The 18,836-nt window shown below is 47.1% G+C and overlaps 1 protein-coding gene across 1 annotated transcript in view; it reads right to left on the minus strand.

Annotated features, from left to right (window-relative positions):
* Window positions 1-18,836, minus strand: part of TTC16 (tetratricopeptide repeat domain 16) — a 547,992-nt gene that overhangs the window by 225,683 nt on the left and 303,473 nt on the right. The window contains exon 8 of the mRNA XM_069609131.1: window positions 186-400. Coding sequence (XP_069465232.1) covers window positions 186-400 — 215 coding nt within the window. The remainder of the gene's footprint in view (window positions 1-185; window positions 401-18,836) is intronic.

Genomic DNA, 18,836 nt, shown 5'->3' on the forward strand with positions numbered 1-18,836 from the left:
AGACCAGACAAGTGGCGACAGTGCACGGTACAAGACCCATTAATATTAACTGGTCAATGGCCTCCTTTGTGTGTTCTATCAGGTGTACGGTCTCACACGTGTGATCCCTCAGATCTATGGCCTCCCATGTGTGATCTCTCATATCTTCAGTTTCCCATGTGTGCACTCTCAGATTTATGTGGTACCTGAAGGCATAGTATTCTGCCTCTGCGGGTTGATGGTCTATGGCACTGCAGATCTTGCTCAGGGCATCCTGCAGCTGTCCCTCCACAGCCTTGTTCACAGCCTGTGCTTTGGCTTCACCTGCCTGCTTCTTCAGATGTTGCCTCAGAGCCTGGGCTGCTGTGTGGCCAGACTCTATTCGTAGGGCTTCCTCAACGTCCTGGTAACTTGAGGTGACCTGCGAACAAGAGGATATTTAGCAACTGTGCATCCCTCACTGAGCTGCGTTTCCTAAATTAAAGAAATAACGGAGTAACTGCTTGGAAAGATGCAATGATTGTGAGAGCATTAATGACAGAATCAGGGCAATAACAGGGTTGGAGACCAAAGGATTTGGAGTAGAGGCCAGATTATTGATCTGGCCCCTGCAGACAGATATTCTGACAACTGTGAGGAATCTGAGGGCATCCTCACTTCTTTCCCCAACATATCCTCCTGTCAGATGGCCAGGGAAAGGCCGAGCCTACCAGATCCTGACCCTCGGGTTGGCTACATGAGGGAGATAGCCTGGGGGGAGGCCTCCTAGGGCACGGGAGTGAGGTGTCCAAGGATGAGACAGAGTATCCCCTTTTTCCCCGATCATAGTGAATCCTCCATCCCCCAAGCCTTTACAGGCTATTGCCAGTCCCTTACCCATTTTCCCAGTAAAGCACCCTCTAAAACATACCACGTGGGCACTGAGACTAACTTCCCAAAAAGACCCTAAAGTTTTTATGGGAGTGTGTGCAACCCAAATTGGGAAAATCATTAGCTTTCCCTATTGGGACTTCAAAAAAACATGGCTGATCCGATTTTTAGCTACCAGTGTTCGCGGTCGGGAAAAATCATGGTAGTTCGTTCTAAAACCTCTGCCACCAGCCAGTTCAAGAGGAAAGGGTAACATTTGACTGTTACATGAGTGTGTAGACACAGGGGATGCTAGGCAACCCCTCCAGCACTCTATAGGAAGATAGTTTGTGCTGGGTCTATGAATTTAAAAAGACTAGCAAAGTCAATTTAACTTTACATGCTCTGGGAGACGGTAGTCAATCCGTGAGAAGGTATTTAAACCTTGGCAAGCCTTTAAGATACCCCGGTGCCACAGCACTGAAGGTGCTGTGTGACACACAAGAAAAAGATGATGCCTATGTAGTTGTTTAAAACCCCATAACCAAAGAACAAAAAAGTAAAACACACATCAAAATACATAAAAGAGTGGGAAAAAAGACTCACACTCTTTCCATGTAAAAATTAAAATCCTAGAAATCCAGGAAAGTTGCTCGGGTTCTCAAAAGGTAAGGGAAATGAGCACATTCTTGAGAATTCTCCCTAACACCCGTAGTATCTGAGGGGTAGTGTGAAATACCCCATGCGAGCAGAGAAGCATGTAGCAGTAGTAGAGGACATCTATGAAGCCAAGCATTGCTGCAGGAGCCGGTAAGTGTCAGCAGAGAGAAAGAAACTGGGCCGCTTTCCGCCCGAGTGTGAATGCCAGCTGCAACAGTTGCAAGTGAACCAAAGGTATTATTGAACACTCCTCGCTTGATGAAACCAAGTCTATGCACAAATTAGAGAAACAAGAACACGGTTGGGGAAGGGAGATTTGCTACCATTGAAGTTGATGACATTTGTTTTAAACCGTGCAGTGTTTGGAAGAACTGCTGAGAATTCTTTATTTTATTCTTAATTCGGATTTGAATATCAATCCGAATGAAAGATGAACTGTGAGTAGAAGAATAAAAAAACATGAACTATTGACTAATGAACAGGTTCTCAAGCATGAAAGGAGTTTTGAATGATATGGAAAAGGGGTCTGGAGACCCAATATGAAATATTGCATAACGCACACTCAAGCAAGTAATGAGATTTGAATGGTGAACACATGAAAAGATATGAGAATATCACTCGAATGAAACAGAAAGTGAAACAGCATTTGCAAACAAAGTGAAATGAGTAAAAAGCAAAACAATTTTGGCTAGTATGGAAGCAGGGTGGTACCCAGGAGAAATGCTGCAAAGGAAGGTGTGTGAGAGTCACATGTTGGTAAAGGCAAAAAGCTGCTAAAATAAACCAGAATATTGAGACTTATGACATAGGTGCAGAAAGGAAACCTGTGCTGTAAAGGAAGTCCTATGAGAAAGAGAGAACTGTTGCATAGTGTCAAGGGTTATCGGCTGCGTGACCTGCGATGGATGGACTGTGTGGTCTGACAGCTGTGTCTAGACCGAGGAGCCATTACTTGGAGTAAACCAAGAGAAGTCTAGAGGCTGAGGCTGGTTGGCCCAAGATTGTTCAAGTGACAAAATGAGATGAGAAGGTAAACTACACAAGTGAATGTGACTGTGAATTTGAAACATGTGGAACTGTGTTAAACTAGGGCACGGGAACCTGAGATCATTCTATGGAACTGTGTTAAACTAGGGCACGGGAACCCTGAGATCATTTTGTGGAACTGTGCTGAACTAGGGCAAGGGAACCCAAGACCATTCTGTGGAACTGTGATGAAGTAGGGCACGGGAACCCTGAGATCATTTTGTGGAACTGTGCTGAAGTAAGGCAAGGGAACCCAAGACCATTCTGTGGAACTGTGTTGAACTAGGGCACGGGAACCCTGAGACCATTCTGTGGAACTGTGTTGAACTAGGGCAAGGGAACCCTGAGATCATTCTGTGGAACTGTGTTGAACTTCGGGAAGGGATCCCTGAGGCCATTTTGTTGGAACTGTCTCAAACTCGGGGAAGGGAGCTAAGGGCAAACCAGGAGCTGGAAGAAGCTCGGAACTTTAGTTTGAACAGTTTCTTTGGTTGTTGACATCCCTACACAATGTTTAGCTTTAGTTGCAAGGGCATGTACAGGTTTTGGACACAGACAGACTTTTAAGTTGCACTTAGTGACTCAGACTATCCTTAGTTTATTTAGGTGGGGAAATCCCACCTTAGTATACGGCCAGTTAGGCCTTACACCGTCCTGACATTTGAATTAAAGATCTTTTGTTTGAACTTTGAGTCTGTTGTCTGTGTCTTGCATAATGATGCTTTCACACAGCATACAATCGCAGGCCCATATCAGAGACTGTCAAAGTCTAAAGATTCAACTGTTTGAGACCAACATGAGTTATAAACAGAAAATATGTTATTAAGTACAAAACTCACTGATTGGCGCAAGGCTACAAAACAAAACAACGATGTAGAGTATGTGCCGAAACTTGTAATCTCGCTTGACGCCGTTTTGCCTGTTGACATGACCCTCCCCATGAGTTCTGATTGCTAATATGCCTGTGGGGTAACTAAGTACAACTCTCCAATGTGTGGTGCTGGATGAAAAACGTGCTGCCCATCGGCAAGGATTTGCCTGATCTCAGTGCATTGTAACGTTTGAGGATGTATAAATGTTCATCTACGCTTTTCCTGGCTTCACCTCCATCAGGGAACCCTTGGGGTTTTCGGCCCGCTGCTCTCGTCCCTTGGTCCGTTGCTCTGCTCCAGTAGGTGCGCCTTTGTCCCGGAAGCTCTGCTTGTACTTGTGTTCCGCCTTGCTCAAATTGTGTCTTTAGGTGTTGCCTTTTATTCGTGAGAGGAGAGTTAACTGGTATCAGGTGTATGCACTTAGTGTAAAGTGCCTGACTTTGTCTGACCCGATTAACAGGACATGTCCAGTACCATGTGAGAGAGTTAGTCTGGTTACTCTCAGTCACCCTCTTCCTCGGCCCAGTGTGTCTATAAAAAGGGGTGCGGGAGGTTGGGACTTCGGAACATCCTGCGAAATAGGATGGGGTAGTTGAACAAATAAAGGGGGGAATACCGCATCTCACCATCGGCTGTCTCACACCGACTCCCCAAAGACCCCTGACCCAGATGATTCTCCCGCACTGGTCCACCCCCAGGAACTGGATTGAAAAGCGATGGCCATGTCCTGGCCACCTGTATGACAAGTCCCGGGTGGGGGTTGAGTGTTTTTGTTGGCCGTTTTGGGGCAATTGCCCTCCAGATTTTCTTCTTGCCTTCTCTTAACTCCTCCCTGCACATCCACCCCTCTAAACCCCTTAGCCAGGAGTCAACACCTGCTGAGGGGTTGCGTCCCTGTAATCCTTCCGGGCTTCTCTTGTCATCTTGAGAGTGGAGAAAGCGGGGTCCACGCCTCACCTCCTCCACCCAGTGTTGAAACAGCTGAATTACATCAGCAACAACACAAACTGGGGAAAAAAAATAATCACAAAAACACAATTAACGTCAAAACAGACTAAGAAATGTCATACAAGAAAAAGGACGCAAAACTCCATATTGCAAAACCCAAAGAAGAGAACCAAAAGGAAACCAACTGTGGCTATGAAGGACCTTCCAGTTCCAACATTTGCCGCAGGACATAAAAATCCCCAAACAAGTGGGACCCCAAGTGCGAACTCCCAAAATGCGCAAAACACAAAACCTCAATTTTTGGACAAAACGCCTGGGGAGCAGTGCACGTTTAGAAAAATCGGCCCCAAAAAAAAACATTAATATCAGTGAATTTAGAACATTTTTTTCCCAGAAAAACACTTGCTTGTGGAAACAAACAAGAAAAAGAACACTTATCAGTCCATGAGATATCGGACGCTGAATTACTAGAAAGTACCAGAAACGAAATCGACGGATCCTGTCACCAGTCTACGCCGTTAGCTCCAGGCGAACAAAATCGGCTAGGGTCAAAACTCATCCTAGAGCGAGAACCAAGCATAACACCAAGTTTAAAAAACATTTTGGGGAATCCAACCAGCACCTAGGGTTGCACCTTACACTTCATACTCTTGGAACTCTAACAGAGCCCCTCAACAACTAACTTCTCAGTCAAGTGGTCAGGGAGGCATAAACCAACGGAGTGATTGTGGCGATAACCTCCCCCCTCAGCACAAGACAAGCGCTGAACCTAGAATAAATGTGCCTCAGCAAAACCCCACAATGGTCCTGCATAGACAGGGCGGGGGTTCAAGCCCGAACGAACATGGAACAAAAAAACATTCAACATTGCCTCCTGAAAACATACAAGACAACATAACTGTGGTCAGCCGAACTAACGGAGTAGTGTCAGCAAGACCTTGCTCTTTCGAGATTCAAGAAACAAGCATAATATTGCCCCAAGACCCCCTGATCGCCCATTCAAGTAATTTATTAACCGGCCGACCGGACCAAAACAAACAGACTTCCATTCCTTGACATCACCAACTCGGAACAAACCCAGGATCCTATCAACCAAATACCAAAAACACCTAGAAAGCGTCTGTCAAGCAAACTTGGAGATCAAACCTCATCCGAGAGCACCAGAAAAACGGACCTATTATCTATAATGTCCACGGTCACGGTAGCTCTTGCTCCATTCTCAAAGCTATACGAGACAATTCATGAAACCTTAAAAGACCATCCATTCCTGGTGGCAGCAATGCACAACAAACTGACATTTCTGGAAGGGCACTTAACTACCCCTGTTCAGGCTCATGATTTCCGATCTGCTACCCACCCAACTACCTCAGGGATACTCCCTCTGCGGAGCCTAGGGATACTGTACCCTGTTGTAATATTTGTAATTATGAACATTGTATTATGCTGTTTTGTTATACTTTTATTGTAATTTATTTCCCTGTATGTTTCTTTTCTTGCAACCTTGTACAAATTGCGCCCTGATGCCCCCGGGCCTGATGGTCTGCGCGTTATAAATAAACAAATACAAATACAATGACATCCAGTGATCTAAGACAACAGCAAGTACACAAACTACACAAACCACTCCTATGGATCTTGAAGAGAAAAGGCATCACATTGAGAATCTTCACCCAGAAGAACTATCCACCCACAGTAGCATTCCAACTTGCACTGACAAGATCTCATCACAAGTTCGGCCCCAACAACCAGACACCCTTAAAGGAGCCTTGAAAAAAGGAAAGTGTAAGAAAGAGGACCTGGTCCCCCTACAACAAAAACCACAAAAAAACAAACAAATCCAACCTGGATCTACAGGGGAACCAACCTATGAAAAAAAGCATTAAAGAATACTTTATTGCGGAAAACCTCAAAAACTCATTGAGGGACACCACATTAATGGTCCAAGCACAACATCTGGTTGACGAGGACCTTTCGTTAAAATCTAACGCAGACCAACAGCGACTAGTACCAGTAACCATACCACATGCTTCTGTTGAAGTCCGCCAAGAACATCCCACCACCATACAAGCTAATAGTGATTTAAACTCAAGCACAGTGGTTTTGGTTGTGGATGAAGACTCAGCGGCCACTGTAGACTTGATGGATGTATCAGAATATTCCTTTGAGTACTCAGAATCAGAGATCCCTGAAGCCAGAGACACAAGACCAACAGAATCTGCGAGTCACAGAAATAACTCTCAGTCCAAGACAATAATGAAAGCCAATCCAACGCTTGAAGATGCGCTTAACCAACTTGCACCTCCACCCTCTCCTCCATTTCTAACCCTTTCTGAAAAAAGAAATAAGCAACACCTTCAAGAGACTCGGATCTCCTAGTTGCAAAATACACTAACATATTCCCCAAAGGATAATGCTGTGGAAAAAGTACCAGCACAACAAGACAACAGAAGGTTTATAACAAACGAGAAACGACACAGGCCAAGAAGCAAAGAAGTGGAAGATCCCAGCAAGAGGGCTTCTGCTACACAGCCTTCCTGTAGACATGAAAGGAAACCGATAAGAAATGGAAGGTCTGATTGGCAAGAACACCCACAGAAACTGACCAAAACAGGAAGCGGGCGCGATCGTCACCTCCCATCACGTAACACAAGGTCCTTAAAACTAATAAGAATCCTGGGAAAAAGAGACCACCTGATCCTAAATCGCAGAGCAGTCACACAACTACTCCACTGTGTCCCGACCTTGAGATTGATAACCTCAGATGATATCCAAATAGTAGAGTTTGGTGAAAAATACGTGACTGACTCAGTGTATCTCCACATTAACTCTGTAGCAGTAATAGTTACACTTCTCGAGGCTGGGGACAACCTTCGAAAACTTGGATTCGACTTAAGACCAATGAACGGCATAGAACAACTAACTACAGACCGTCCAAATGGAAAGCCGACTGAAAGAAGAACAAGTTACTTTCTTACCTGGTAATGTTCTTTCGATGGGATGTTCCTCCGACGTATTCCACATCTATGACAGTAATCACCACAGCTGTACTGCTTCGGAAAAATGAGGGCCTCCGTCGAGAGCCGACGTCACCGGATGTTATATGTAGGACGCACGACGCCCGTAGCCTCAGTTGTAGTTTTTTCCCCAGAAGGTGTGGCACCAACTACTGCCAGTATGACTACAGAAAGCCTTGTGGAAACGCAAGCTGCAATTGCATAAGAAATTCTGTAGAGGGGCAGGCTGGGAGGGTGCGATGTGGAATATGTCGGAGGAACATCCCATCGAAAGAACGTTACCAGGTAAGAAAGTAACTTGTTCTTCGAGGGGGTTGTGTCCTCTGACTATTCTACATCTATGACAGACTCCCAAAGCAGTACCAACGCATGGAGGCGGGAAAAGAATTTAGAATTTTTTAGAATGCCCAATTAAATTGCAGAATAGATGACTGCCTTGCCAAAGGCTGTCATGAACCGCCGATTACGTCCGTTCTGGACATTGTGGTCCCTGACCCATAGAAGACTGAATTCCGTGATCCTTCCAACATGGCCGTTGAATACGAAGCGCATCTTACCAGCCTTTACGCGCTATGTTGAACTTCCTACAAAACAGTCACGCCCCCACAGCTCTGTGCGTCTCAACGCTACCGCTTAGTGTAGTCAGACGTATGTTGCTGGAGTTCGCTCTAAGCCTCTTTCCGGGTCCCATTTTCCCATTTCATTGATTTCGCTCCCTTTCATTCCCTTTCCTTGAACTACCTCTTCCTTGCTTCTTCCTGGACTTCTGTGCTCGCGTCACGGCGTTCCGTGCCTCCGAGTTAGGATACTGTTTCCTTCCTGATTCCTGGTCCTGGATATTTGAACGCCACTTGGCGTGGGACTTGTAGTCCTCACGCTGGAATCCGAAGACCTGCACACGGGCCTGTTCAAATCCCAGACCGTGTGAAAGATAACATCCAAGAAGGTTGCAAGCAAAGAGAAACAGGTGAGAAGGGGAGAGACTTGTGACAAAGGCCAAATCTTGCCGATGGATATAATCCAGGGAGTAGTGTTTTACAAAGGTATGGACAGAGGCCCATGTGGCTGCTTCACAAATGTTACGAATAGGAACAGCCCTCTGCAGAGCAGTAGAGGCAGCCACACCCCTAGTAAAATGGGCCCGTAAGCCTACAGGAGGGTCCTAACCCGCCACACGGTAACATTCAGAGATTGTCAAGATAATCCATCTGGACAAGGTCTGTTTAGAAACAGCTTGACCCAAAAGCCTTCCAGCATATCCAACAATGAGCTGATCCTCCATTCTGACCCGGGACATGCGTGAGATTTAGAAACTTAAAGCTCTCCTAGGATCCAACATATGGAGCCTCTCCTCTTCCTTACCAGGATGTGGAGGAGGATAAAACGCCGGAAGAATAACCTTCTGGCTCAAATGAAATTCCGACACAACCTTCGGAAGAAAAGAAGGACGAACCCTAAGGACAACCCTGTCCTTATGGAACACCGTGAAAGGTGGCTTGGCGGATAGTGCCTGCAACTCACTGTGCGAGCGGAAGTAACCGCAACTAAAAATAAAGTCTTAAAAGACAACAGGCTCAATGGACAAGAATGTAAGGGCTCAAACGGAGTTCCCATTAGGAACTTTAGAACTAAGTTCAAATCCCATCCCAGCACCTGGAGAGGTGACGGTGGGAACACATCAGTCAGTCATTTTAGAAACTGAGAAATCAAAGGAATCTTCAAATAAGAACACTCCTCCGGCGAGCGCTTAAATATGGACAGCGCCGCTAGGTAACCCTTAATGGTACCCACTTGCAGGCCCTTGTGGGCTAACGAAAGCAAAAAAGACATAACCACAGGACTGGCACATGAAAAAGGATCCACATTTTTTACCCTGCACCAGTCGCAGAACTTTCTCCAACGGCAACGGTACAGGGACTTTGTTGCGGGCCTTCTGGCCGAAAGCAACACCTCCATCACGTCTTCAGGGAGGTCCCAATCCTTATACCTCAACCTTTCAGATACCAAGCATGAAGGTTGAGAGACTTGACCTCTGGATGAGAACCCGGCCCCCCTCCCGTGAGAGCAGATCGTCTCGGTAGGGAAGACAGCGTTGAGGGCAGATGGACATGTCGAGAAGGTCCGGGTGCCACGCTCTCCTGGCCCATGCCGGATCACTGAGGATAATTTCGGAACCGAACCTCCGTAACCTCCTCAACACTTGCAGAATGACGGTGACTGGAGGAAACACGCACAGCAGTGGGAAGGGCAGATGGACATGTCGAGAAGGTCCGGGTACCACACTCTCCTAGCCCATGCCGGAGCAATGAGGATAATTCGGGAATCGAACCTCCGTAACCTCCGCAACACTTGCAGAATGACGGTGACTGGAGGAAACGCAGTGGGAAGGACCACTCCACTACAAACGCGTTCCCTAAGGCTCCTCTTGGAGGAAATTCCTGTGAGCAGAATCTTTCGCACTTCCGGTTGACACTGGTGGCGAAGAGATCCACTTGTGGGGTCCTGCAAAGGGCAAAGATCTCCAAAAGAACTTCCCAAGCCAGCTCCCACTCGTGAGAGACCGTGCTCTGCCTGCTCAGAGCGTCTGGCCAGATGAACTGCCGAAATCAAAAGTTCCTGCTGGATGGCCCAGAAACAGAGCTGCATCGCCTCTCTGCACAGTGGGAGAGACCCTGCCCCCCTCTTTTTGTTGAGGTAGTGCATGTATTGTCCGTCAGAATCAGTACATTCTTCCCTCGCACAGTCTGCAGAAAAGCATTCAGGGCTAGCCTGACGGCCCTCAGCTCCAACAGATTGATATGGAGTCTGGACTCCGACGGAGACCAACGACCCCTGTCAACTCGTTGGCTGAGCTCCCCATCCCGTGAGGGATGCGTCCGTCATGATCGTTACCTCCGGCCAGGGTAGCCAAAATGGTGCTCCCTTCATCAGATTGCCTTCGACGGCCCACCACAGATCCTGTGCGACCGAGGGCGGAATCTGAACGGGATCCGACATCCTGCTGGAGAACTGCGACCACTGCATCTTGAGAGCCCACTGCAAGGATCTCATCCACAGCCTGGCCTCTGGCACCAGGAAAATGCAGGATGCCATGAGGCCGAGCAACCTCAAGAATTCGAACGCCGGGAGACACTGGGTAGGTTGAAACTTGTGCACCATCTGCAGAATGTGATGAAAATGTGATGAGCCCTCACCTGGGGAGGCGAACACAGCCCCAGGGATGTGTCGAGCACTGCTCCGATGTACTGGAGCCGCTGGGTAGGTGTCAAGTGGGACTTCTTTAAGTTGAGGGAGAAGCCCAGCTTGTGAAGGGAGTGGCTGGGGACTGACAGATGATCCAGGACTTGCTCGGGTGAGCGCGCCCTGATCAGCCAATCATCCAGTTGGGGTAGACGTGAATCCCCCTTTCCTGAGATACGCTGCCACCACCATCATTAGCTTGGTGAAGACCCTAGGAGCGGAGGTCAATCCAAACGGCAGGACCCAAAATGGAGTTGGCTGCCTTTAAAGCCATACCCCCAGATGAAAACACTTTCTTCTTTGCACAACCGTCAAAGCGCTTGTCGTCCCTATCTGGAGGGATGGTAGGGTACACAGCCTGCTTTGCTGGGGCAGTAGCCACCTGCACCACCAAACTCTCCGGAGTGGGGTACGCAGACAAGTAGCCGGGGTCACCACTGGCTGGACGGTATTTTTTCGGTAGCGACTTATTCACTGCCGGGAGACTCTCCAGAGCAGTCCAAGCTGCCGCCACCCTTCTTTCTGAGGCCATGTGGAATGGCAGCACAGGGTCAGTGGGTGGACCTTGAACCAAAATATCTGTCAGGTCATCCTGCAGAAAATCCACAGGTGGAGCAGACCACCCCAAGTACTCTGTCACCCTCGACATGTGATGCCTGTACGACGATTCGGCATGTGTACCAGCCTCAGGCCTGCCAAACTCAACCTCCGGAGAGGTGTCCAGACCACTGGCCTCATGTAAGGATTGACGCAGGTCTTCCATCCGGCTATGACCCGATAACAGGTCAACAGGAACCTCAGGAGGAACAAACCCCTTCACATCTGACCCTTCATCCACCTCTGAGATATAATCCAAAGGCTAGAATAAATGCCTGGATGAGGGTACAGAAAGAGGTCCAAATACAGGCCTCACTGATTTACTCAGGGTCTTCCTCAGAGTTTCCACCGGCCTCCGGGGCACCTCCGAAAAAGCCTCCTCAAAAGCCATTGAGGGCGTCGACGGAATCGGCGTCGACGTTGAGTGAGGCGCTGACGACTTCGACAACTGCTTCGAGGCCGGAGCCCCGAGCGTGTCCTTCGACGGCCTTGGCGCTGATGGCGTTGATGACTTCCTCTGAGCCGGAGCATCGAGAGAGTCCCTCAACGGACACGGGGCCAACTGTGTCGATGCCTTCTTCGAAGGCTTCATAGGCTCCAACGGTCTTGAGGGCGTTGAGGACCGGGACCTGGAGCGGGCATGGCTAGAGCGATCTACGTTGTCCGATCGGGACCTCGACGGCTCCCGATAATCGTGCCACCCGCCCGAGTCCGAAGGCGTGCGAGCGGTGGCCCTAGCACGTTCCCTGCCGGCTTCTCTCGAAGGCACGGACGGAACGGAGCCCAGCAATTCGAAAATCGCCATCATCTCCTTGCGAAATGCGTCCCATTCTACCGGAGATGAATGCTTGTTGGGAATAGCTACCCGCCGTCTAGTGGAGTCCTTGGACGAGGAAGGCGACCAGTGATGGTGCTTCCGAGAGTGCCTAGAAGAGGCAGAGGAATGGCGGGAACCACTCGAGGGACAGCGTATCGACGTCATCAACGTAGGACTCCGACGCCGAAACAATTTCCGCAGCACAACTGTGCTGATTACTGTCATAGATGTGGAATACGTCAGAGGACACAATCCCCTTGAAACACACAATCATCGAGTCCCAATCGTCCAGCTAGGGTGTCCCCACAGTCGAGAACAATCGAACAGCCTATGTAAAAACACCTACAAGACTGAGTCAAACACTGTAGAGAGAGTCAAGTCAGTAACAGTTACCAAAATCAAAAATATCAATGGCTAAACGAAATACAACTGCAGAACACGACGTGGATCCTACCAGTGTGCCACAAGGCCCTAGCCTAAGACTTAAGGTCTCCTTTTTTCCAGATGACTCAACTGAAAGAACAATGACCGCAATTTGGGAGGATTCGCCAACCTCTGAGCGCCCAGAGGAGAAAACGAGGAGTTGGGCTTCTAAAGCTGCATGAGTACCGAACATTCAAATTTAAAAAGAATAATGATGGCTAATATAAAGAAGAAAGAATTAAAGCTTGGATCCTGGAACACAAGGGGGTTCAACCATCTGACAGCCCCCAGTGACGTGAATTTAGCTCTTTTTGATATCCTATGCCTACAGGAAACTCTGTTGACCCACAAACCTCTACTGGATGGCTATGACACCAGAGCTGCACCAGCAATCAAAGGAGATAAGGGGCACCCAGTTTCAGGCTTACTAACCGCAGTGAAAGCTAGTTCAGGCTTCTCCATCCTAAAGGTGTTGGTCGCTGAACTCTTATTCCTTGTTCTGCTGGCAAACTGGTTACTGCCAAATTTATCAACCCAAGAAACAAGAACTCAAATACTGATAATTATCAATTGCTATTGGAACCCTGAACTAATTTCCAACAGGGATTTCAATAGGAAAATGACCTCAATAATTGACACGGCTCAGATCAAATTTGACATTCCGCAAATTATTATCTGTGGTGACTTGAACTCTATTTGCGATCCTGATAGCCTGACTGCTAATTCCATCGACAGGAAAGACCCACGTGTAACAAGAGGAAATCTATGGCTATCGGCAATGTCACCAAGAGACATCATATCCACGGAATCGATTTATCGAAGAACAAAACCATTGTTCCCAACTTGGCAAAGGGGAGATCAATCAGCCAACCTAGATCATGTTTTCATCTCAAATGAACTAGGGACAAGAATCTCCACCCATGAAATAATCCAAACACAAAACAGTGATCACAATTTAACACTGCTATCATTTATAAGTGGAATTGAAACACTGACTTAATAAACCAAACTTACAGTGTAACCAAACAATAGGGGAAACCGACTCAAACTAAAACCCCACCAAATCAACGTTTTAACAAAAGAATACATCGAGGAAAGGGAAAACAACCTCAAAATGGTTAACACCTTACAAGTTGACTTCCAACCTTTCTTGGAACAATTTAAGATAAAAAAAACCAGGTGCAAGTTTTAGACAAAAAGCGCTCAAACACAGCTACGACACAGTTTTGGTGGAGAAAAAAAAGGCTCTTTGACTGATAACAGGAATTGCCTCAAAATCAAACTCCTTGCGCCTGAGAGAAGAATCCAGGGTCGCCAAACAAATATATAAGAACTGGATAGCTGGTCGTAGAAGACTTACTTCAAAATGACGCAGAACAAATGCTAAAGGCATTATCCAATAAAAATTAAAGAGATTTTAGGCAACTAATTAAACAGAGTACCGAAATTCCACCTGACACACAGCTAAACCCCGTCCCGGAAGCAGCTTGGGAACAACATTTTACGATCTTGTTTGGTGGCCGGGGCGAAAACAAGCGAAACCCTTTGATGGCGACTCAAGAGACTTGGGACCTTGATTATTCCCTAGAAGACATTGACTTTAAAATTAAAAAACTGAACCCCTCAAGGGCCCCCGGCCCCGATGGGCTAACTAACGCGATGCTGAAAGAACATCCTCAGGAATGGGCACACTTCATAAAAACCATCCTTGATAAGACCTGCAAGGCCCGACAAGTACCGTCATCCTGGAAAACGGCAACCATCGTGCCTATTTACAAACGAGGCCAAAGGGACGACCCAAAGAACTACTGCTCCATCGCGGTACTAGACGTCGTAGGGAAAATCTTTGGAACCTTTCTCCTGTCAAAATTCATCAAATGGTCAACTTCACATGGCTGGTACGACCCGTTCCAAACAGGATTTATTAAAAACATCGGTACATCGGCTAATATAGTAATGCTGAACATTCTCAAAGCGCAAAGCCACCAATCAGGGACGAGGATCTACATTGCTTTTGTGGACCTCGTCAAGGCTTTCGACAGAGTAGACCGTAACCTGCTATGGGAAAAACTGGGAGGTCGAAATTGCCCTGTGGAAATCCTGGTCCCATTGATCCAACTACACTCTAGTACTTAAGTAAGAGTGCGCTTAAACAGAGAGGGACTATTAAGTCGTCCTATTCCAACTTCAAGAGGGGTCAAACAGGGCTGTTCTCTAGCCCTAGAATCTACAACTTTTTCATAGCAGACATCAAGGACCACGATCCCTTACTTCGAATATTTCCACCTACAATAGGGAACTCGAAGATTAACAGACTACTCTACGCAGATGACCTGATCATGATTGATCAGACACCCACTGGCCTTCAAAGGCAATTGTATAGCCTGCAACGTTATTTACATCAAAAAGGGTTGGAACTCAATAAAGGCAAAACCAAAATCATTTGCCTACAGCGAGCAAAAAGGACGAAAAATCGGCCCAACTGGTTCCTTAACGGAAAAAAGATCGAAGAACTGAACTCAATTAAATATCTGGGTGTTCAGTTTAATAACAGCTCGGTAGAGGCTCAAGCCCAAGACCTTTTGAAATTAAAAGTCAAGATCCTAGCAGCCCAACGGTGCTTAATGGACAAGAAGTTTGGTCGATTTTCCTCGATAGCCCTAGTGAACTTCTACAGAAACAAGGTCATCCCCACCCTAACATATGGGGCAGACGGCATGATTCACATGCCTATCAAACTATGGCCTACCCTAGAAGGCTCATTCTGGCGAAAGGTTTGAAACCTTCCGAATGCAGCAAGCATAATCCAGATTAGAAACAAGCTTGTTCTATCGTCTCTAGCTTCAATCGTGGAATGGAATGCCCCGAGTCCCTACCCTAAAACAATTGCACTGTTCAGTGCGCCCATTTTTGAGATCATCTATGATGAAATCCAAAAAAAGACCAACAATATTCTGAACGACTGGGTGGAACAGAGGAAATCAACACTGTTGGAAATGTGTACATCAGAAGAAGATTTGGTAGTGAACCCAATGCGGGTCAAGTAAAAATGATTAGAACTGGAATGGATCCGTACATCTGAAGAGGCAAAGAAAAGCAGCCGAGCAAAAGATCTACCGGCAATTGACATAAGATTGAACCACTGCAGAGGATACCTGAAAAGATTTCCTGACAAATCTTTCAGAGACACCTTCCTTCGAATGAGGTTAAACCTAATCAAAACAAACGAAGTGAACAACATACAAGGAAGATCAACCTCAGGCGCATGTCGATTCTGCCAACCGACTGATGAAACGGAGTCGATACAACATCTTCTGATGACTTGCCCTAAATGGGGTAATGCAAGATATAAGTACTTGTCACTGTTAACACAGAACTTTTCGGGTATGGACAGAGAGACTTTTTGGAAGATCCTCATTTGTGGAGAAAAAACAAAGACCGTGATAGCGGCTGTTTCTATGATGAACTTAATACTACCAAATCTTGAAATTTTAAATCTTAAACAGGAATCTAGATTCCAAACAACAGAAGTTGAGTTTGGGCTTAACAGAACTTTTATCATCCTTTCACGGCTCTTCTGACTTTTCATTTTTTCTTTTTCCTGACGTATACTTCAAGAATTCACTTTTAGGTTTCTCTTCCTCTTCCTTTCTCCACTTTGGATATCCTTTTCTTTGTCTGGAACTCACTACACAGGTGTTTGATTGTCTACCAACAAAAAGATTTGGATGCAAGTAATTTTCAACCTTACTGATTGCTTTTTGTAAAAAATTGATAAATTCTATTAAATCAAATAAAAAAATTAGAAAAAACATTATTTGTAGGCTTCTGCAAGGTGCGAATGGCAGGCCAGTTGCGAATGGGGAGGGCAGGTGCGTCAAGTCTGGGTGTTTGTGGGCTAGTGAGGAGTGCTGCGTGCCTTTCCGTCGCAGGTGGCGGCTGTGGTGGATGTGTCCCAGTGCAGTGGAGAGGCAGATAGGCTTTCTTTGTGTGTGATCTGATTGTTGAGATTGGATAACCCTAGATTGGGTATGGACGGGGTAGTAAGAGTGGAGGGCCCAGATCTGCGGTGAGAGATTATATTTTGGCCTTGACGGGGGAAAGTCAGGCTGGGTTGGTCAGGGGGGCTGGTGGTCATGTTGATAGTGGTCGGGTGGAAGGTAAGGTTGGGGTGGTGGTAGGTTGGAGGGTAGGAAGGAAGGGGAGCGGGTGGTGTCGTGAGGCCATTACCTATATAGGCATATATGCCTGCTAAGCAACGCTGGGTATGGGCAATGGGCGGGGTTTCGGATGAGTGGGTAGGTGAGTAGAGAGTATAGTGCACAGTTGGGTAGCTAGCCTAGGATATGTGGCTGGGGTTGGCATGCTGTGCGGTGGTGTTGTTGGGCTGAGGGTGCGGCTGTGTTGTGTTAGGTGGGCCGTGATGGTAGGCAGTTCGAGTTACTAGGTTAGGTGCAAGACAGGGCAGACATGCGTGGAGGCAAAATACAAGCAAATTACGCAAACAGCAGTAACATTAGCAACATATATGTACAACAATATGAAGTTACGCAATTATGCTGGCCAAATGATTGTTCAACAGTTTGGAGTTAAACAAAGCGCAGTGAGACAATGCAGTCCGGACCAGTGTAGCCCAGGAGCAGAGAGAAGTAGGAGCTGAAGGCAGGAGGAAAATGGTGGGCAGAGACGATGGCCCGCTGTGTGTGGGCTGCAGCGTAGCGAGGGAGCCGTGCCTGCAGGGAGCCGGAGAAGCGCTGCCTGCTATCTGCAGTCTAGGTCCAGCAAAGTGCTCATTCCCTTGGAGCCAGTGCCGACACAAGGGTGCCTGAGGGGCAGGTAGTGAGACCCTGACCTCAACCCCGCACTTCCCGGAGGAACCGCCTCGCCATGCACCACTGCCCGGTGAGTTTCATGGGGAATGTGAGAGAAACTCAGGAGCGTGCATTTGGATGAGAGCGGAGTGAGAGAAAGGCACGGACAGTAAAAGCGGCACAGAGTTGACAAGGAAGGAAAGCATTAAAGCAGAAAGTTCAGCAGAAAGCCAGAACGAAGCCAAAAACGGAAAGGCTGAGGGCAAAGCAGAAAGCATAGCTGAAAGCAAAAGCATAAAGGCAGAAAGCATGGAGGCTAAAGGCATGGCTGCACGCACAAATAAAGCGTAAATCAAGAAAGATAGATTGATGTGGAAAGCGAGAAAAAGTCTGATCCAAATAGAAAGTGAGAGAAAGTGGAAAGAAGCAGAAGGGTGCAAGTCGCCGTAACGAAAAGAGAGAGGGGCACGAGAAGTGGCAAGGAAAGGTACCAGGAGCAGGATAAGAAGGAAACAGAAAACTAGGTGCAAGTGTGCACGAAAAGGAAAAAGGAGTGCAAGTGTGCACGAAAAGGAAAAAGGAGTGCAAGTGGGTGCAGAAAGGAAAAAGGAGTGCAAGTGGGTGCAGAAAGGAAAAAGGAGTGCAAGTGTGCACAGAAAGGAAAGAAGAGATAAAGGGGTACAGGAAGCATCTGAAGGGAAACAAAAGATATAAAGAAACAAAGCAACAAGAAAACAAAGAGAGGGGCAGAAGGGCCTAAGTGGTCGCGCCTAGGAAAAAGCAAAGAGCCTGTCGTTTTCGAAAGCCTCCGATTCTACCCCGTGAAAGGATGGTATAGAGAAAAGGTTGGAAAAAAGGAAATTACACATCCTATACCATGGAAGTTGTGTTTTGAATTAAAGAGGCCTACATCTGGGGAATGGCGCCCTGTAAAATTAAGAAGGGATTGTGACATGTTAAGTTGTGTGCTACAGGCTCACCAGCTGGACTAGAAAGCACTGTGGCAGAGATCACAATAGGAGAGCATGCTACGGGCTCATCAGCTGGACTAGAAAGCACTGTGGCAGAAATCCCATTAGGAGAGCATGCTACAGGCTCATCAGCTGGACTAGAAAGCACTGTGGCAGAGATCCCATTAGGAGAGCATGCTACAGGCTCATCAGCTGGACTAGAAAGCACTGTGGCAGAGATCACATTAGGAGAGCATGCTACAGGCTCATCAGCTGAACTAGAAAGCACTGTGGCAGAGATCACACTAGGAGAGCATGCTACAGGCTCATCAGCTAGACTAGAAATCACTGTGGCAGAGATCACATTAGGAGAGCATGTTACAGGCTCATCAGCTGAACTAGAAAGCATTGTGGCAGAAATCACATTAGGAGAGCATGGTACTGGCTCATCAGCTGGACTAGAAAGCACTGTGGCAGAGATCACATTAGGAGAGCATGTTACAGGCTCATCAGCTGAACTAGAAAGCACTGTGGCAGAGATCACACTAGGAGAGCATGCTACAGGCTCATCAGCTAGACTAGAAATCACTGTGGCAGAGATCACATTAGGAGAGCATGGTACAGGCTCATCAGCTGGACTAGAAAGCACA

Source organism: Ambystoma mexicanum, chromosome 8 (genome assembly GCF_040938575.1).
Source record: "Ambystoma mexicanum isolate Mex_15411 chromosome 8, UKY_AmexF1_1, whole genome shotgun sequence".
NCBI lineage: Eukaryota > Metazoa > Chordata > Amphibia > Caudata > Ambystomatidae > Ambystoma > Ambystoma mexicanum.